The sequence below is a fragment of the Mustela putorius genome, unplaced genomic scaffold (assembly GCF_011764305.1).
Source record: "Mustela putorius furo isolate JIRA1106 unplaced genomic scaffold, ASM1176430v1.1 tig00000151_pilon_pilon_pilon, whole genome shotgun sequence".
NCBI classification, from domain to species: domain Eukaryota; kingdom Metazoa; phylum Chordata; class Mammalia; order Carnivora; family Mustelidae; genus Mustela; species Mustela putorius.
Window position 1 is genome coordinate 1,327,751 of NW_025421296.1, and position 19,091 is coordinate 1,346,841.

Below are 19,091 nucleotides of genomic sequence, written 5' to 3' on the forward strand. Positions count from 1 at the left end.
ATGAAGTTAAACAATATAGATACACAGTGCTGTAGGAATATGGAACAGGGACATTTAACTCACATAGGGGAAAGGAGGAAAGAAGAAGTAAGGCTTTCTAGAAAAGACAATGCTTCTGCCATGTTGCTAGAGTCACAAAGAGAAGGATAATGCAGGAAGAAATGGCAAATAGATATAAATGGGATTATAAACGGTTCCATATGACTGGGGGTAAAGAATGTACTTTTTAATTCTAAAATAATTTATTGTTCTTTCTTTCCCCCCCCCCTAAAGATTTTATTTATTTGACAGAGAGAGAGAGAGATCACAAGTAGGCAGAGAGGCAGGCAGAGAGAGAAGGAAGCAGGCTCCCTGCTGAGCAGAGACTCAATCCCAGGACCCTGAGATCATGACCTGAGCCAAAGGCAGCAGCTTAACCCACTGAGCCACCCAGGTGCCCCAATTTATTGTTCTTTCAAAGGAAGTCATATATAATGTGAAAGAGAAGCCACTTAACAGTGAAGTTTGGACATAATGTTTTGTCTTTCATAAACTTGTGAAGACCTCTATTTCTGCACTTCATTGCTGATTAGGAAACATCTCTCTATTTGCACCAAGGCAATATTTTCTAACAGTAAAAATGGAAAAGGCAAATTCCTTTAGATGACCAGAAAGAGAAAAGGAGAAAAGGGGGAATCCTGGAATGGAATGTCTTCTTTTTTTTTTTTTTCTTTTTTTTTTTGGAATGTCTTCCCTTTTGAGTGTATCTTAACAAATTATCCCTTGTTGAATATTTCAAAAACAATTTTGAAGAGCTAAGAAGGCATTCAAGTTCTCTCCAGTTATTAATATTTTTCACACTTACTGGCCACTCAATGTGTCTAACCTCACTAACCTCACTGCATAGGTACGTCAACAAAGCAGTCAAGAGAAACTGCTATGAAAGGGAAATGTCAACATCATTATATCATAAATTTGTATAGAGATTTATACAGAATCTGATCTTTACAACAGCTCTGGAAATGTAGGTAAGAAAAAAAAAGACTATTATTTCACGGTACAAATGAGAAAACTGAAGTTTTATAAAGGTGTAGTATTCCCAAAATTGCAGACAGTGGAGCCAACCATTTTAATCCCTAAAGCATTGTGGAGACCATCATACTATGCTCTGTAATTTTGATCCCACCTAGTGTTTTGAGTCAGGAAGTCATTAGATGAAACAAACAAAACATCTAATAAACACAGTACACACAGTGCTACAATTTGTTAATTGTAAATGAAAGACTAAGTTCTACTGAAATTATAGCACACTTTCTTTATAGAAAGAAAGTATAGCACAGAAAATATAGTCTTTTATTTACAACGAACAAATTGTAGCACTGTGTGTACTGTGTTTATTAGATGTTTTGTTTGTTTCATCTAATGACTTCCTGACTCAAAACACTAGGTGGGATCAAAATTATACAGCACAGAAAATATCAATGTTAAAAAAGAAAACCACTTAATTAAACACTCTCCTATAATAAATACATTAATAGTAAGCAAAAAAACAAGCTCAAATCCTACTAAGGGAAAATAGCGCCGTCCAGAAAAATACTAATGTTCACGAGAAAATTTTCTTTATGTACAGTCTCATATAGCATTATGCCTTTTATCTATAAAAATCAAATCCTTACCCTAATACCTAAGTTATAGGTTTTATAATCTCAACATTTTTTATTTCAGGTATTTGAGTTGCTTAGCCTGTAAGTAATTGCAGAGAGACTTGAAGGAAATAGAAGCCAAAATAAAGCAATATATACAAAAGAACCACATGAGAAATTTTTTTCCGCTTAAACTGAAAGAAGTAATCAGTGTTTGCCAAGTGGAAATTATAAAATTGAAGAAAATGTATAGCTTCCTGTATGTTAAAAATCTTTAAAAAACAAAATGTGACCTAAAACTAAATACTAAATGCAGTTAGTTACACAGTCTAAAACTATTAAAGCATCTTCAAACAGTAAAAGAATGTTTTAATGATTTCCCTTGTTTTTATAAGAGAAAAGACTAACAACACAAATTTTAAGAGAAATTCTTTCACAGAAGCTGTTAATCATAGAAATATCTCTGAAGGACAACTTAATCTGCTTCAGCAAATCCTTGTAAACCTGTAATATAATGATACCTTACCTAATTCCCAAACACAAAACATTTTAAACAAGCACCTGGGAGGCACCTTTTCACCAAGGGTGCAGGTGGGTCCAGTGAGCAAATCTTCATTCTGAGATGGGATGGAGTGAATTGATGGGATGGGTGGGGCAGATGGGGTAGATAAAGGAGGGAGAGGTGTCTGGAAAGCTACTCTGGGTCTTTCAGGTGGTATCGTCTCTTCAAAACGTCTTGGTGCCACACTAAACTGCTTTAGTCTATCAGGCTAAAATAAAGAAAAAAAATCTGTTTGTTACATATAATCATAAATTTAAAGGTAAAAATTTAAAGGTGGAAGGAACCTCAAAAGACCCTCTATCCCAGATTATAAACAGGCACTTTAGTTAGTAACAGAATAAAAGAATTTTTATAACTATAAAAGACTTTGAAGATCTAATCCTTATTTTATAAATGGGGTAAATGAGGCTCACTGAAAGTATATAAATCACCTAAGGCCTCACCATTAATAAGTAATCAAGCAAGAACTAGAGCCAGATATTAATTCTAAATATAAAACTCTATTATACTCTAACACTGTGTTATTTCTCTATCCAACTGCCTTTTCTGACATCAAGTATTCTCTAGAATGGTCAGCAAATGTTTTCTGATAGAAGCCAGACAGAAAATATACCAGGCTTTGCAAAACATGCAGTTTCCTCAGAACTACTCAACTCAATCATAGCACCAAAGTAGCCCAAAACAGTCTAAATAATAAGTGAGGGTGTGCTGCAATAGAACTTTATTTACAAAAACAGGAAGCAACTAGATTTGGCCACAGGCTACAGTTTCCTAACCCCTGTTTTAGAACATCATTTATGTATCTTTTCCTAAAATTTGACATCAAAAGTCAACCCCAAAGTAATGGTTTAACTATTGTATCTAATGTTCTTAGTTATTCTCATAAAGCAACTTGGCACTTAAAAGGCTGCTTCATTCAAATATAAATAAGAATGTCCATCAAATACTAATATAAACTATATATAATGTATCCATAAATTAAATGTTTAGCATATTACCATATTACATTAAAAAGTTCAAGATTTTAAAAGAAAGTTTTTGATTGTGAAAATTATTTCACAGGTATTCACTGATAGAGGAAAATATATTTAGCTTTAGAATTATCCTTTCTTCCCCACCATATTTAATTCCTCAGGAATGATTTCTCAGATTAATCTAAAAGTTTTATTCTATGAGCAGTCAAAAAGCACATTAGAGTAATATTAGCACAGTATTAAACTTCTTTAAATGGATAACTCAGAGGATATACCTAAAAGTTGCCTAAAGCTGAATAATTTTAAGTTGCTCTATTCTTTCTAAGAATGAACTTTTTAATGAAATTGAAGTTTCTTAGTCATCAAAGATAAAAACTTGCTGTAACATATCCCACTACAGAAAAAGCATATTTTGAGAAGAGCAATAAATTATTACCTCCTCCTTACTTAACTGCAATGATGTAATTCATTTCACTAAATGATGAGAATTGCAAAATTAAAGTAAAAACAAGATTATTATGTCTCTAGTTTTAGAGTAAATAAAAATTTCTAAAATGCTTAAACACTAGAATCAAAGATTTCTGTTTCTTTGGAAATCATTCAATCTAACAAGAGTGGTAAGATAAACTCGAGAAAAATATTAATATTTATTGCAAATTAAACTGAGATAACTTTCCCCTGGATAGCGCCTGTGAACAAGGCAGAAAGAACTAATTTAAAACAAACTAAAAAAAAAACACACACACATAAACAAAAACGCACATATGAAAAAGGAAAAATTATCTTAGAGGAATAAACAAGTAAAAGTTAGGACTTAGGTTTTATGAGAACTGAATTCATTACTATTCAAACTGGTCTACTATTATATTTTGCCCAATACCTTCTATCTCTACCTGTCATTACCACTGAGGCTTATTTAAATGAAAGAGTAAACATTAAAAGATGCCAGAAACACTTACTGATTTCTCAGGGTCTCGTACTCCAGAAGCTGCAACACTGAGTCCCATATCTTTTTCTCTGAACAAAATTAAAATTCTGTATATTAAACAGTTATAGCAAACACTATCAAAATCATAATCATTACTAAAACAAACTTAAACCCAAAGTTCATTCAGTAACATCTTCAAGTACAAGTAATTCCTTTAACTGACAATAAAATCTTAAATAATTCTGAAAACTACATTTTTTATTTAGTGCAAAATAAACTAGATTTCACATGTAAACTGACTTAAGTAAGTCTTAAAACTAGTGCCTGGAGTACTTCAAAGCCTCAACAATTCGCACAGAATTACAGAAGTAATTTTTTGCGAAACAAAAATGTTTAGGGAATGTGTATGTTTTGTTGACTAAAGGGTAAATAATTAAAAATTAATATCATACTTTTAAAGTATTTAAACAGAGTTTTTAAGAAAAAGATGTTACCAAAAAAAAAAAAAAATGATGTTAGAAATGACTAAGATAAAACAATAGATAATGGCCTTTTCTAACATAGAGGAAAAAAAGCAAAACTAAAAGTTAATAGTATATGGCCTCTGGAAACAAGATATCTATTCCTAATTGTAAACTATAATTATTATTTCACAACTATTTCTACAAGAAAGATTACAAACACTGAGAGTCGGGGGCGCCTAGGTGGCGCAGTAGGTTAAAGCCTATGCCTTCGGCTCAGGTCATGATCCCAGGATCCTGGGATCAAGCCCCACATCGGGCTCTCTGCTCAGCAGGGAGCCTGCTTCCCCCTCCCTCTCTCTCTGCCTACTTGTGATCTCTGTCTGTCAAATAAATAAATAAATAAATCTTTAAAAAACAAAAAAACACTGAGAGTCGTATACAATATAAATCTATATGGATTTATCGTGATTATTTTTTTATATTGCATTTATGGGTATGCTTATAATTTCACATTGTTATAAAACAAAATACTTCCATTTCATATTTGTGGGCATGTAGATAACATTAAATGCTACTCTAAATAAAAAATTGAAGAAATAACCAAAGGTACATAAAAGGCCTGTTATAGAATATACAAAAAGTCTATTATCTGTTACCTATGGCACCATAAATGAACGTTCACATACTATTTGTTTTATTACCTTAGCTGATATAGAATGTAGAGGCTGAAATAGAAGTGACTTTCAAACACATAATCATCTTGGGAAAAATATTCCCATATTTTACTATATAATTGTCATCACCATATCATTTTACACAAAAGCATTTTTCAAAGATTTTATTTATTTATTTATTTATTTATTTTAGAGAGAAGGAGAAAGAGTACATGTGAGCAGGGGGAGGGAGAGAGAAGAACCTCAAATGTCCTCTGCAGGGCTGACACGTGACCCAAAATCAGGACCAGAGCTAAAATTAAGAGTCAGATTCCCAAATGACTAAGCCACCCACATACCCTACATAAATGCATTTTTATGTTCAAACATCTTTTTAAATGCAAACCTTCATTACCGTCTCTTGTTCTTCTGTTGTTCAGCCATCTGTTCCAACAGTTCTAGTCTGTATTTCTCTTTCCTTTTCTGAATAAGTTGTCTATCTTCACTTCCTAGAAAGTGGTAAGAAAAAAAAAAAAAAAAGATTTTAACTCTTAAGCAACATCTTCAACTAGAAACTTAGATTTTAAAAAGCCTCCATTTTTAATTACATCAAAGAGTAATTAATTACAGCACATGCAGAAACTATAAAAGGCAAAATTGCAAATTACCTCTTCAATTAATTTCATAATTTCTGAGTATCTTTTATATGTCAATCACCAAACACATCACGCTTTCCCAAACCTCTAAACTTAGTTGAAAACCTTAAATAAAAGAATACTCAGGGCACCTGGGTGGCTCAGTAGGTTAAGCCTCTGCCTTTGGCTCAGGTCATGATCTCATGGTCCTGGGATGAAGCCCCACATTGGGCTCTCTGCTCAGCAGGGAGCCTGCTTCCCCCCACTCTCTGCCTGCTTCTCTGCCTACTTGTGATCTCTCTCTCTCTGTGTCAAATAAATATATGAAATCTTTTTTTTAAAAAAAGAAGAGAAAAAGAATACTCTAAGGGAGCCCGCATGGCTCAGTCAGTTAAGCATCTGACCCTTGATTTCACCTCAGTTCATGACCTCAGGGTCATGGGATTCCACCCTGCATAAGGCCCCACACTTTGCTCCCTCTCCCTCTGCCCCTCCCCACCTCTCACATGCACACTTGGTCTGTCTCTGAAAAAAATTTTTAAAAATTAAAAAAAGAATAATAATCCCCATCCCCATTTTTCTAATAATTGGGATGATATCATCACTAATAACTCCTACAAGCCCCTTAAATTTGGTAAGTGTGTCCAAATTGAACACCTCAAAAGCAACTGCTCCTCTTTGTTTTTCTGGTAACAACAATAATATCAACCCTCTAAACCTCATGTAACTTTGCATGCTCATCATCTCTTTATTCACTTCATGTGTGGATCCTCTTATTATTCTCACCACCTTTAACTCTGGATAGTACCTGTCTACATTTCACCTGAATTGCAGCAATAACCTGATTAGTCTCCCCAATCGCCCTCTCTCCGCTCATGATTTTGTGATTACTGTGATTTTTTTAGACTACAGTTGACAATGTTACATTAGTTTCAGGTGTAGACACTGATTCAACAAGTCTTCACATTATGCTATGCTCACCGGGAATATAGCTATCATCTGTAACCATATAATGTTTTTATATATCATTGACTATATTCCCTATACTGTGTCTTTCATTCCCATGACATTCATTCCATACCTGAAAGTCTGTATCTGACACTCCCCTTCATCCATTTTGCTCATCTTCCCACTCTGCTCCCCTTTGGCAATCATCACTTTGTTCTCTATATATTAGGTTTGATTCCACATTTTTGCTTATTCATTTGTTTTTTTAGATCCCACGTATGAATGGAATCATATGATAGTTGTCTTTCTCTGACTAATCTCACTTAGCCATGATAACAACTCACTCTATCAAGGTTTTTGCAAGTGGCACAATCTCATTCTTTCTGTGGCTGTGTAATAATCCCCTGTCTGCATATTCCACTTCATTATCCTTTTGTCAACTGATGGACACTTAGGTTGCTTCCACATCTTGGCTATTGTAAATAACACTGCAATAAACAGAGGAGTACATATATCTTTTTAAATTAGGGTTTTCATTTTCTTGGGGTAAATACCCAAAAGTGGAATCAATGGATCATACTGCCTTTTTTTTTTTTTTAAGATTTTATTTATTTATTTGACAGAGAGATCAGAAGTATGCAGAGAGGCAGGCAGAGAGAGGGCGGGGAGTAGGCACCCTGCTGAGCAGAGAGCCCAATGCAGGGCTCTTTCCCAGGACCCTGAGATCATGACCTGAGCTGAAGGCAGAGACTTAACCTCTAAGCTACCCAGGCGCCCCTAGTACTGCATTTCTATTTTTAATTTCTTGAGGAACCTCCATACTGTTTTCCCCAGTGTACCAATTTACATTCCCACCAACAGTGTTTGAGAGTTCCTTTTTCTCTATACCCTAACATATTATTTCTTTTCTTTTTTCATTTTAGACATTCTGACAAGTATAAGATATCTCATTGTGGTTTTGATTTGTATTTCTCTGATGATTAGTGATACTGGGCATCTAGTGATATTGGGCATCTTTGCAAGTGTCCTTTGGTCATCTGTAGGTCTTCTTTAGAAAAAATATCTAGCCAAGTGCTCTGACCATTTTTAATCAATTTTTTAAAAGATTTTCTTTACTTATTTGACTCAGAGAGAGAGAGCAAGAGAGGGAACACACAGGGAACACAAGCAGGGGGAGTGGGAGAGGGAGAAGCAGGCTTCCTGCTGAGCAGGGATCCTGATGTGGGGCTCAATCCCAGGATCCTGGGATCATTACCTGAGCTGAAGGCAGACCCTTAACAGCTGAGCCACCCAGGCACCAATTTTTTTCTTTTCTTTTTTTTTTTTTTTTTTTTTGGTGTTGAGTTGTATAGGTTCCTTTTATATTGTGGATATTAATCACTTATTGGATGTATCATTTGCAAATATCTTCTATTTAGTAGGATGCCTTTTCAGTTTGTTTATGTTTCCCTTTGCTGTGCAAAAGCTTTTTATTTTGGTGTAGTTCTAATAGTTTATTTTTGCTTCTGTTTCCCTTACAGGAGACATTTCTAGAAAGATGTTGCTACATCTAATATTGGAGATACTACTGTGTTCTCCTCTAGGACTTTTATGGTTTCAGGTCTCACACTTAAGTCTTTAATCCATTTAAGTTTATCTTTGTGTATGGTATAAGAAAGCTGTTCAGTTCCAGTCTTCTAAATTGTAGCTGTCCAGTTTTCAAGCACCATTTATTAAAGAGATTGAAGAAAGAAAGAAAGAAAGAAAGAAAGAAAGAAAGAAAGAAAGAAAGAAAGAAAGAAGGAAGGAAGGAAGAAAGGTAAGGGAGGGAGGGAGAGAGGGAAACTGATCTGTCCAGTGTTATGCCAGTGCCATACTGTTTTGATTACTGGAAGCTTTGTGGGACTATCTTGAAATCTGGAATTGTGATACCTCCAGGGTTGTTGTTGTTGTTTTTTTTCCCCTCAAAATTTCTGAGTCTTTTGTAGTTCAATACAAATTTAGTATTATTTTTTTCTGGTTTTGTAAAAAAATTCCAATGGAATTTTGCTGGAAGTGTAGTGAATCTGTAGATTGCTGTGGGTAGTATGGATGTTTTAATAATACTAATTCTTCTACTGGTGACTGGGTGGTTCAGTCAGCTGAGCATCCAACTCTTGGTTTAAACTCAGGTCATGATCTCTGGGTTGTGGGATCAAGCCCCACATTCAGCAGAGTCTCCTTGAAATTCTTTTCCTCTTCTTCACCTCAGCCCCTCTGTGTGCCTGCACACTTGCATCTGCTCTCTCTCTCTACACCCCACCTCTAAAAATATATATATAAATAAATCTTTTTTTAAAAATACCAATTTTTAATTCAAGAGCATGGAATATCCTTCCATTTGTTTGTGTCCTCCTCAATTTCTTTCATAAATGTTATTACTGCATATCATAATGATACTCCTAATCTAGATATGCATCTTCTGGAATACCACACAATCACTGGATATCAAAAATGCAACTCAACCAGCAATTTCTCTACTACCTTAATTATTAGTCTCCCTATCATCAGTGACTAAAGAGCATCTAAGTATGCCCATTAAGCCTAGATGTTAGCAACAGTGAAGCTCCCATAGGAGTAAGATGATTATATTAAGCAAGCTTAATAATGTTTTACATCAAAGTAGATTGATCCATTCTGCTTCTGATCATTATGGAGTAATAAACATAGAATACAACCTCCTACCATAAAAAGAAAATAATAAAACTAGGCAAAATATGAAATAATTATTTTTCAGACACTAGACAATAGGTAATACAAGACTATAATAACAGTGAAGGAAAATTAAGATGAGCCCTTTAAGCATCGCCACTTCTGCCTGAATACAATTTCCAGGCCATGGGTACAGGGAAGGAAAACCAAACAAAGCCAGAAAACTAAGCAAATCAGATAAAGATAAAAATTCAGGAGGCTAAAATGTCTAGAAGTTGGGCGCCTGGATGGCTCAGTCATTAAGCGTCTTCTGCCTTAGGCTCAGGTCATGGTCCCAGGGTCCTGGGATACAGCCCCGCATCGGGCTCCTTGCTCAGTGGGAAGCCTGCTTCTCCCTCTCCCACTCGCCCTGCCTGTGTTCCTCTCTCACTGTGTCTCTCTCTGTCAAACAAATAAATAAAATCTTTTTAAAAATAAAATAAAATAAAATATAAAATGTCTGGAAGTGTAGGGCAAATCTTCAAAAAGAAGCAAAAGAGCTTCAGGGGCACCTAGGTGGCTCAGTCAGTTAAGCATCTGAATCTTGATCTCAGGGTTATGAGTCCAAGCCCCATATTCAGCTCTACTCTGGGAATGGAGCCTACTTTAAAAAAAAAAAAAGTCTGTGGAGGGGAAGCCTCAGACTTTACTATGCATCGTATATAAATGCACAGGATAAAACTCCAATAAGCTGACAAAAAATTATGAAGGACACAAACTGAAAAATTCTTGGACATCCCCAAAGTAGAAATTCCAGCTTTAGCTAGGAATAGGAGTTCTCAGTGGTCTCCTATTCAAGGAAGAGCCCCCAGAAAGGTGATTTGATAGTAATAGGACCGAACTGCCCCTATGAAGTAGGCTACTTTAAAATGTCCCGAATAAAATTTTTAAAAAAGACCTCAAAAAGGTTAGTTCTTCAGTATCAGAAAAATGTGACTGTGGTAGACAAAATTCTGATAGATCCCATATTCCCTGCCTTCTGGTGCTGATTCCCTGTATAAAACTCTCCCCTAGGCAGGACCTATGACTTGCTTCTAGCCAACAGAATATGACAAGGTGAAAGGACCTTGCCAATGTGATTAGGGTCCCAATTCCAGATCAAATTTCAAGTCTGAATTAATCAAAAGGGAGATTATCTTGGGTGAGCCTGATATAATCAGGTAAAAGCCCTCCCTGAGTTTAGAGATTCTCCTTGCTGGCATAATAAAGTGAGCAGCCATGGTAAGAAAGCCCACGTGACAAGAAATTATGGATGCCCTCTAAGAACTATGGGCAGTCTCCAATAACATCCAGTAAGAAACCAAGGCCCTCAGTAATACAGCCACTAGTAAATGAATTCTGCCAACAATGTGAATGTGCTTAGAAGTAGATTCTCCCCTATTCAAGATTCAGATGAAGAAAACAGCCTGACACATTGATTATTATAGCCTTCAGAGACCTGAGCAGAGAACCTGCCTAAACTCCTGACCCACAGACACTGTAAGGTAATGTGAGATGTTCTGAGCCATAAAATTTGTGCTTATCTTTGAATCAGCAATAGAAAACTAATATAATGACCATTAACCATTAGAAATGTTAGTCAATAGAAAAAAACACATGAACAACAGACGATGGAACAACAAAAAGATATTAAATTAGCTATCAGAACTATGCCCAAGTATTAAATAAAAATAGGAACACAGGGACAACTGGCTGGTTCAGAAGGTAGAGCCTGTGATTCTTGATCTTGGGGCCAGATTTCAAGCTTCACGTTGAGCATGTAACTCACTTAAACAAACAAACAAACAACAACAACAACAAAAACTGTGTTCCCTCTTTTGCTGTGTCTCTGTCAAATAAATAAATAAAAGCTTTAAAAAAATATTTTTTAAAAAGGGGCACCTGGGTGGCTCAGTCGTTAAGTGTCTGCCCTCAGCTCAGGTAATGATGTCAGGGTCCTGGGATCAAGCCCCGCATCAGGATCCCTGCTAAGTGGGAAGCCTGCATCTCCCTCTCTCACTCCTCTGCTGTGTTCCCTCCTCTCTTACTTGTCTCTCTCTGTTGAATAAATAAAATCTTCAAAAAATATATTTTATAAAAATCAACTGGGTTTAATAAAACTTTAAAAATATGTATTTCTAAAGATTTATTTACTTGAGAGAGAGAATGTGTGCAGGGGGAAGGGCTGAGGGAGAGAAAGAACCTACAAGCAGGCTCCCCAGGTGAGCTTGGAGTCTGACACAGGGCTTGATGCCTGCACTCTGAGATCATGACCTGAACCAAAAGCAAGAGCTGGCCATTTAACCAACTGAGCCACCGAGGTGTACCACCCATCTTTGTTTTTTCTTTTTTTTTTAAGATTCATTAAAATATATATATATATATTTTTAAAATAGGACCATAATGAGGAAGAAATAGAAGTTGTTATTTAAAAAAAAAAATGGGGAGTTTTGTTTCTACTTAGCAGAAAGCTACAAGAGAACACTGTTCAAACCCTACAATGGGGAAAAAGCGCATCATCTATAAAACTGTAACTTTTAAAAAGCCCATTAGAGAGCTGAGGTTATAAGCAACCAAATGAAGTGAATTCCAAAGGGTATAGTAAAAACCAATTCAAAGAGAGATGGGATAATCCAACAAATTTTTTTACCTTTCCTAGAATGTGGAGAAGTAGGCAGCTGCCTTAAAAGGAGGTATGAAACCTGAAATGTTAATGAATTCTTAAAGGCTTTCTGTGGGCTAGAGTTAAAAACATAGATTCTCTGGAAAACCCAGACACAAGAGGAATCTGCACTCACTTCTCCACCTCCACCAGATGTTTCTGAGAGAGACTGGAGACAGGACAACATGAGACACAAGAAAGAGACCATTCTGAGGCCAAATAACACTGCATGCTTTCCCAATCCTTCTTTCATAGAAAGCAACAGCCGTATTCTATTGGTTGAACAGCAGAAAACCTTCTGGACCCAGCATTCTGCACTTATGAGGTTCTATTACTGTTAGGGGGAAGGGTAGGAAATTCTCACCCAAGACCCTCCACAAACATAAAGGAAGAGTTTGGCTACCACTCTGGGAAGCATCAGGAACACTGAGAGAGACTCACTTCTGAGAACCAGATGCAAAGAATCAGCCTTCCACCAAAGAAAAGGCAACAGAAATCACTCTGTCAGTCAGGCAGGTTCTGCTGAAAATTAAAGTGCAGGCACACTGAGAAAATTCCTCCAGCACTCCAGGTCCCACACTAAGACAGAGAATTTAAAACATTTCTAAACAAATGGTAGAAGAAGAGTTGAAAATCATTAAACATGCACAAGACATGAACATCTATATCAACCAATTGATGTACTTGACATATAAAAGCCACTACGCTCAACAACCATATAATGCGCATTCTTTCAACTACAAACTAAAACTTCACCAAGATGAACTATATTCTAAGCCATTAAAAACATTTTTTAAATTCAAATTTGAAATAAATGAAATTATACCAACTTTTTTGGATCGTAAGGGAATTAAACAAGCAGTCAATAATAAAAAGACAGGAGGAAAATCCCCAAATATTTGAAAATTTAAAAGCATACTTCTAAATAATCCATGATTCTTTTATAAACCCCATAATATATTGTTATTTTTGCTCTAAGTAGTCATTGTTTTAATTTTTAAAATAAAGCAAAAGACTCCAAATTAGATCCTTGAGGCAAAATTATAGCAAGACAAATTTCAATTCAATCGAAATGAGAATTTTATAACAATCTCATTATGCTACCTCTGGAGTTCCCTATGGTTCCATACATATATAGGCTGGGCAGGGGGGTAACTCATGAGATAAATCACTGGATTAAATGATTTTAAATGGTTTGTCCTAAGCATTAGAGTCTACTGTCTCACCAAATATTCATGCATAAATTTCAGGATTACAATAATGGTAAATTTATGCCATTCAATGTTAAAATTTCAGGGCAGAGTAATCCGTTTATTGATAAAATTATTTGTCAATGGGCTCTGAACAAAGAAAGCCATTTCTCCAATTTTTCATGTTTAACAAAATACATCATAAGAATGAAACCTTTACTCTCACCTACTAATAGGTTACACTGGTAAATTCTCACTTAAAGACACTACATTAGAATAAAACTCTAGGGGTGCCTGGGTGACTCAGTAGAGCAGCTGACTCTTTAATTTTGGCTCAAGTCATGATCATGGGGTCCTGGGATCAAACCCCACATCAGGATCTGATTGTGTTCTCTCACTCTCAAATAAATAGATCTTAAAAATAAAAAAATTTTAAAAAAAAAAGAATAAAACTCTAGTTGCTATGCCCTATTTTCTCATAATAGCCATTTCAAGAAAACAAAAATTTGAGAATATCTCAATAAAATGTCTCTAATCCTAGATTTAAATTACTGGCTACTTTCAGGTTGAATGAATCTAAACTTTTATCCAATTTCCTCACATACTTCCCTTGAAATCAAATTTCAGGTCATTTGTTCTAATAGTTTTTACACAGAAAACAGACTACTTTTCTATTTTAAAGTTATACATAGGAAATAAGTAAGGGCCTCTCTTCACACTGTTTCTGAAATTATGACAAGTAGCAAATCAACATTCTTATATTAACCAGTGACCTTCATTTCTGATAAAATAAACAGAAAATCTGTATTATGATCATGGTTTGAACAAACACCTTCTCAAACTACTGGGAAAGAACATAGGAAAAGGATGTTTATCAAGGGATAAAAAGGTTTAGTTCAGGGAAACTAAACTTATAATGTAAGGCAGTTCTATACTAGCTAAAGAAGAAAAAGAAGAAGAATGAAGAAAAAAAACTATTGCATATAAAACAGAATATAAGAAATAGCTACACTACAATGAAGTTACTGAAATTAATATTTCATTTATCTTCTATGGAAAACTCATCATTAAATAAAATTTCACTTTAAAGTTATACAAGGAGCTATACAGTACACATTAACTATTTAGCATATAGAGTCTACCATAAAGTAAGCACTAGATAAGTTTTCTGTTATTAATAAAAATAGTTTTAATGACAACACTGACATCTCACTAAAGACCCTATCTAGAAAGGAAGGAGCAAGATGGTAGAGGAGTAGAAGATCGAAATTTTGTAGGGTCCCAGGAATTCAGCTAGATAGTTATCAAACCATTTTGAACACCAACAAACTCAATAGGAGATAGAAGAAAAGAATAGCAGCAATTCTACCATTTTCTGGAAGGTAGAACATGCAGAGAAGTGAATCCAAGGCAATACACGGAAGATAGGGAAGACAGACCCCAGAAAGGAGGGGCCAGCTCCCGCAAAACAGAGAGCAGCAGAGCACAAAATCAGAACTTTTAGAAGTCTACTCCACTGAGGGACATTGCTCCAGAGGCTAAGTGGGGGTGTGGGGGAGCCTTCACTGCAATAGTGTGGTATCAGGTCCCTCAGGGTCACAAAAAGACCAGGGGTGCCTGTGTGCGGCAGAGCCCGCGGGTACTGGAGCAGAGAAGCCATCTACAGAGATGGAGCCAAGGACTGGTCTCTCAGCTGGGGGTTACCTTAAAAAATGATCCCCGGCAGAGTCAGGCCACTGCTCTTCAAGCAGGGAACCCACAAGGCGGCAGAATCAGGGAGATCACCGCCCTTCCACCACCAGGCGGAACGGTGCATGAGCACACTACAGGAATCTGCTGGGTTTGGAGACTCCAAATGGGGCCATGTGCCAGAAACAGAAATGCACTGTAACAGGCCAGGTGAGCATGAAGCACAGCCAGAGACTGGGGAGACAGGAGTGACTGACTGCTTTTCTCTGAGGGCACACTGGGCAGCTGGGCCCCAAGCACTCAGCTCCGCTGGGTCAGATATTAGGAGGCCACCACTTTCGTTCTCTTCTGCCATCCTGAACAGAAAGCATTCAGGGAAAAAAAAGCTACAGAGAGCAAACCCAAGCAGATTACTTAGCCAGCCCCCTCTAAGGGCAGTGGAATTCTGCCCGGCAAAGACATTTGAGAATCACTACAATAGGCCCCTTCCCCAGAAGATCAGCAAGAACATCCAGCCAAGACCAAGTTCACCAATCATGAGAACTGAGGAACTCCAGAATGAGGGGAATGCAGCATAAAGAGTTCATGACTGTATTCCCCATGATTCTTCAGTCTTTCAAAGTCAAAATTCATTAGATTTCATTCTTATTCTATTTTTTTAACTTTTCCTCTTTCTTATTTTAATCTATTTTATCTTACCAATACCTTTTAAAAAATCATTTTTAATTTTCACTGCTATAGTCATATTCTATCCCTCATTGCATTTAATCTTATTTGTTGTATACATATAAGTTTCTCTTTATTTAAAATTCTGGGATACAGTTTCTTCTAACAGATCAAAATATACCCTAAATCTAGCATATAGCTTGGTTCTAGTCTCCAGCCTGATCACATTCTTTCCTTTTTTTCCTTTCTTTTTTCAACCAACTTATCAATTCCTTTTTTAAAATATTTTTTAATTTTCATGTTCAGTCATATTTCATCCCTACAACATGTTTACCCTTATTTGTGTGTGTGTGTGTGTGTGTGTGTATATATGTTTTTCTTCCTTAAAATTGTGGGAGGCATTTTTTTCTAAGAGACCAAAATACACCCAAAATCAGATGTGTGGATCTGTCCTATTCACCAGCCTAATTATATATGTGTGTGTGTATGTGTGTATATATATATATGCATATATATACATATATATGTATGTGTGTATATATAGGTATATGTATATAGATATGTACTTTTTTTTCTCCCCTCCATTTCAGGTCCCTTCTGATTTGGTTAGCATATATTTTTCTGGGGTCATTCCTACCCTTTTAGCCCAAGGCCAGATGCCTTCCCAGGGGAATTCTACCAAACATTTAAAGAAAAATTTTCCTGAAACTGTTCCAGAAAAAGAGAAATGGAAAGAAAATTTTCAAACTCATTTGATGAGGGCAGCATTACCTTGATCCCAAAACCAGACAAAGACCCCATCAAAATTACAAATCAATATCCCTGATGAGCATGGATGCAAAAGTTCTCAGCAAAACCCTGGCCAATAGGATCCAACAGTACATTAAAAGGATTATTCACCATGACCAAGTGGGATTTATTCCTGGGCTACAATGTTGGTTCAATATCTACAAATCAATCAATGTGATAAAATACATTAATAAAAGAAAGAACAAGAACCATATGATACTTTCAATACATGCTGAGAAAGCATGTGACAAAGTAGAGCATCCTTTCCTGATCAAAACTCTTCACAATATAGGGACAGAGTGTACATCCCTCAATATCATAAAAATAATCTATGAAACACCCACAGCAAATATCATTCTCAATAGGGAAGAACTGGGAGCTTTTCCCCTAAGGTCAGGAACATGGCAGAGCTGTCCATTATCACCACTGCTATTCAACATAGTACTAGAAGTCCTAGCCTCAGCAATCAGACAACAAAAGGAAATTCAAGGCATCCGAATCGGCAAAGAAGAAGTCAAACTCTCACTCTTTGCAGATGATATGATACTTTATGTAGAAAACCTGAAAGACTTCACTCCAAAACTGCTAGAACTCCTATAGGAATTCAATAAAGTGTCAGGATATAAAATCAATGCATGGAAATCAGTTGCATTTCTATACACCAACAATAAAACAGAAGAAAGAGAAATTAAGGAGTCGATCTCATTTACATTGCATTCAAAACTGTAAGATACCTAGGAATAAACCTAACCAAAGAGCAAAGACTCTGTACTCAGAAAATTATAAAGTACTCCTAAAAGAAATTGAGGAAGACACAAAGAAATGGAAAAATATTGGGGCACCTGGGTGGCTCAGTGGGTTAAAGTCTCTGCCTTCGGCTCAGGTCAGGATCTCAGGGTCTTGGAATAGAGTCCCACATCAGGCTCTCTGCTTGGCAAGGAGCCTGCTTCCTCCTCTCTCTCTGCCTACTTGTGATCTCTCTCTGTCAAATAAATAAAATCTTGAAAAAAACAAAAAAAGAAATGGAAAAATGTTCCATGCTCATGGGTTGGAAGATAAGAACTTGTGAAAATATCTATGCTACCTAAAGCAATCTACACATTTAATGCAATCCCTATCAAAATACCATCAACTTTTTTCAAAGAGATGGAACAAATAATCCTAAAATTTATACGGAACCAGAAAAGACTCCAAATAGCCAGAGGAATGTTGAAAAAGAAAACCAAAGTTGGCAGCATCACAATTCCAGACCTTAAGCTCTATTACAAAGCTATAATCATCAAGACAGTATGGTACTGGCACAAAAACAGACACATAGATCAATGGACCAGAAGAGAGAGCCCAGAAATGGACCCTCAACTCTATGGTCAACTAATCTTTGACAAGGCAGGAAAGACTGTCCAATGGAAAAAAGAGAGTTTCTTCAACAAATGGTGTTGGGAAAACTGGACAGCCACATGCAAAAGAATGAAAATGGACCAATTCCTTACACCACACACAAAAAGAGATTCAAAATTGATGAAAGACCTCAATGTGAGACAAGAATCCATCAAAATCCTTGAGGGAACAGATAGCAACCTCTTCGACGTGAGCCACAGCAACTTCTTCCTAGAAACATGCGAAAAGCAAGGGAAGCAAGGGCAAAAATGAACTATTGGGCCTTCATCAAGATCAAAGCATCTGCACCGCAAAGGAAACAGTCAATAAAACCAAAAGACAACCGAAAGAATGGGAAAAGATATTTTCAAATGACATATCAGATAAAGGACTAGTATCCAAAATCTATAAAGAACTTACAAACTCAACATCCAAGGAACCAATAATCCAATCAAGAAATGGGCAGAAGACATGAACAGACATTTCTGCAAAGAAGACATCCAGATAGCCAACAGACACATGAAAAAGTGCTCCACATCACTCAGCATCAGGGAAATACAAATCAAAACCACAATGAGGTATCACCTCACACCAGTCAGAATGGCTAAAATGAACAAGTCAGGAAATGACAGATGCTGGCGAGGATGCGGAGAAAGGGAACCCTCCTACACTGTTGGTGGGAATGCAAGCTGGTGCAACCACTCTGGAAAACAGTGTGGGGGTTCCTCAAAAAGTTGAAAATAGAACTACCCTACGACCCAGCAATCACACTATTGGGTATTTACTCTAAAGATACATATTTAGTGATCTGAAGGGGCATGTGCACCTAAATGTTTATAGCAGCAATGTCCACAATAGCCAAACTACGGAAAGAACCTAGATGTCCATCAACAGATGAATGGATAAAGAAGATGTGGTATATATATACAACGAATACTATGCAGCCATCAAAAAACCCCCAAATTTTGCCATTTGCAATGAAGTGGATGGAACTAGAGGGTACTATGCTAAGTGAAATAAGTCAATCAGAGAAAGAAAATTATTGTATGATCTCTTGGATATTAGGAATTTGAAAGGCAGGGTGGGGGTTGGGGATAGGAGGGAAAAATGAAACAAGATGGCACTGGAGAGGGAGACAAACCATAAGAGACTCAACCTCAAGAAACAAACTGAGGGTTGCTGGAGGCAGGACAGGAGGGACAGGGTGGCTGGGCGATGGACAATGGGGAGGGTATGTGCTATGG

General features: G+C 36.5%; 1 protein-coding gene across 11 annotated transcripts in view; it reads right to left on the minus strand.

Annotated features, from left to right (window-relative positions):
• CSPP1 (centrosome and spindle pole associated protein 1) overlaps positions 1-19,091 on the minus strand; it is a 167,847-nt gene that overhangs the window by 78,902 nt on the left and 69,854 nt on the right. For 9 of the 11 annotated variants that reach the window (XM_045075701.1, XM_045075697.1, XM_045075693.1 and 6 more), the window contains 3 exons: positions 5,619-5,712; positions 4,118-4,175; positions 2,184-2,392 (listed from right to left, as the gene is read on the minus strand). The exons of the other annotated variants lie outside the window; for them this stretch is intronic. In XM_045075701.1, the coding sequence (XP_044931636.1) occupies positions 2,184-2,392; positions 4,118-4,175; positions 5,619-5,712 (361 nt within the window). The remainder of the gene's footprint in view (positions 1-2,183; positions 2,393-4,117; positions 4,176-5,618; positions 5,713-19,091) is intronic. 11 annotated transcript variants of the gene reach the window in all.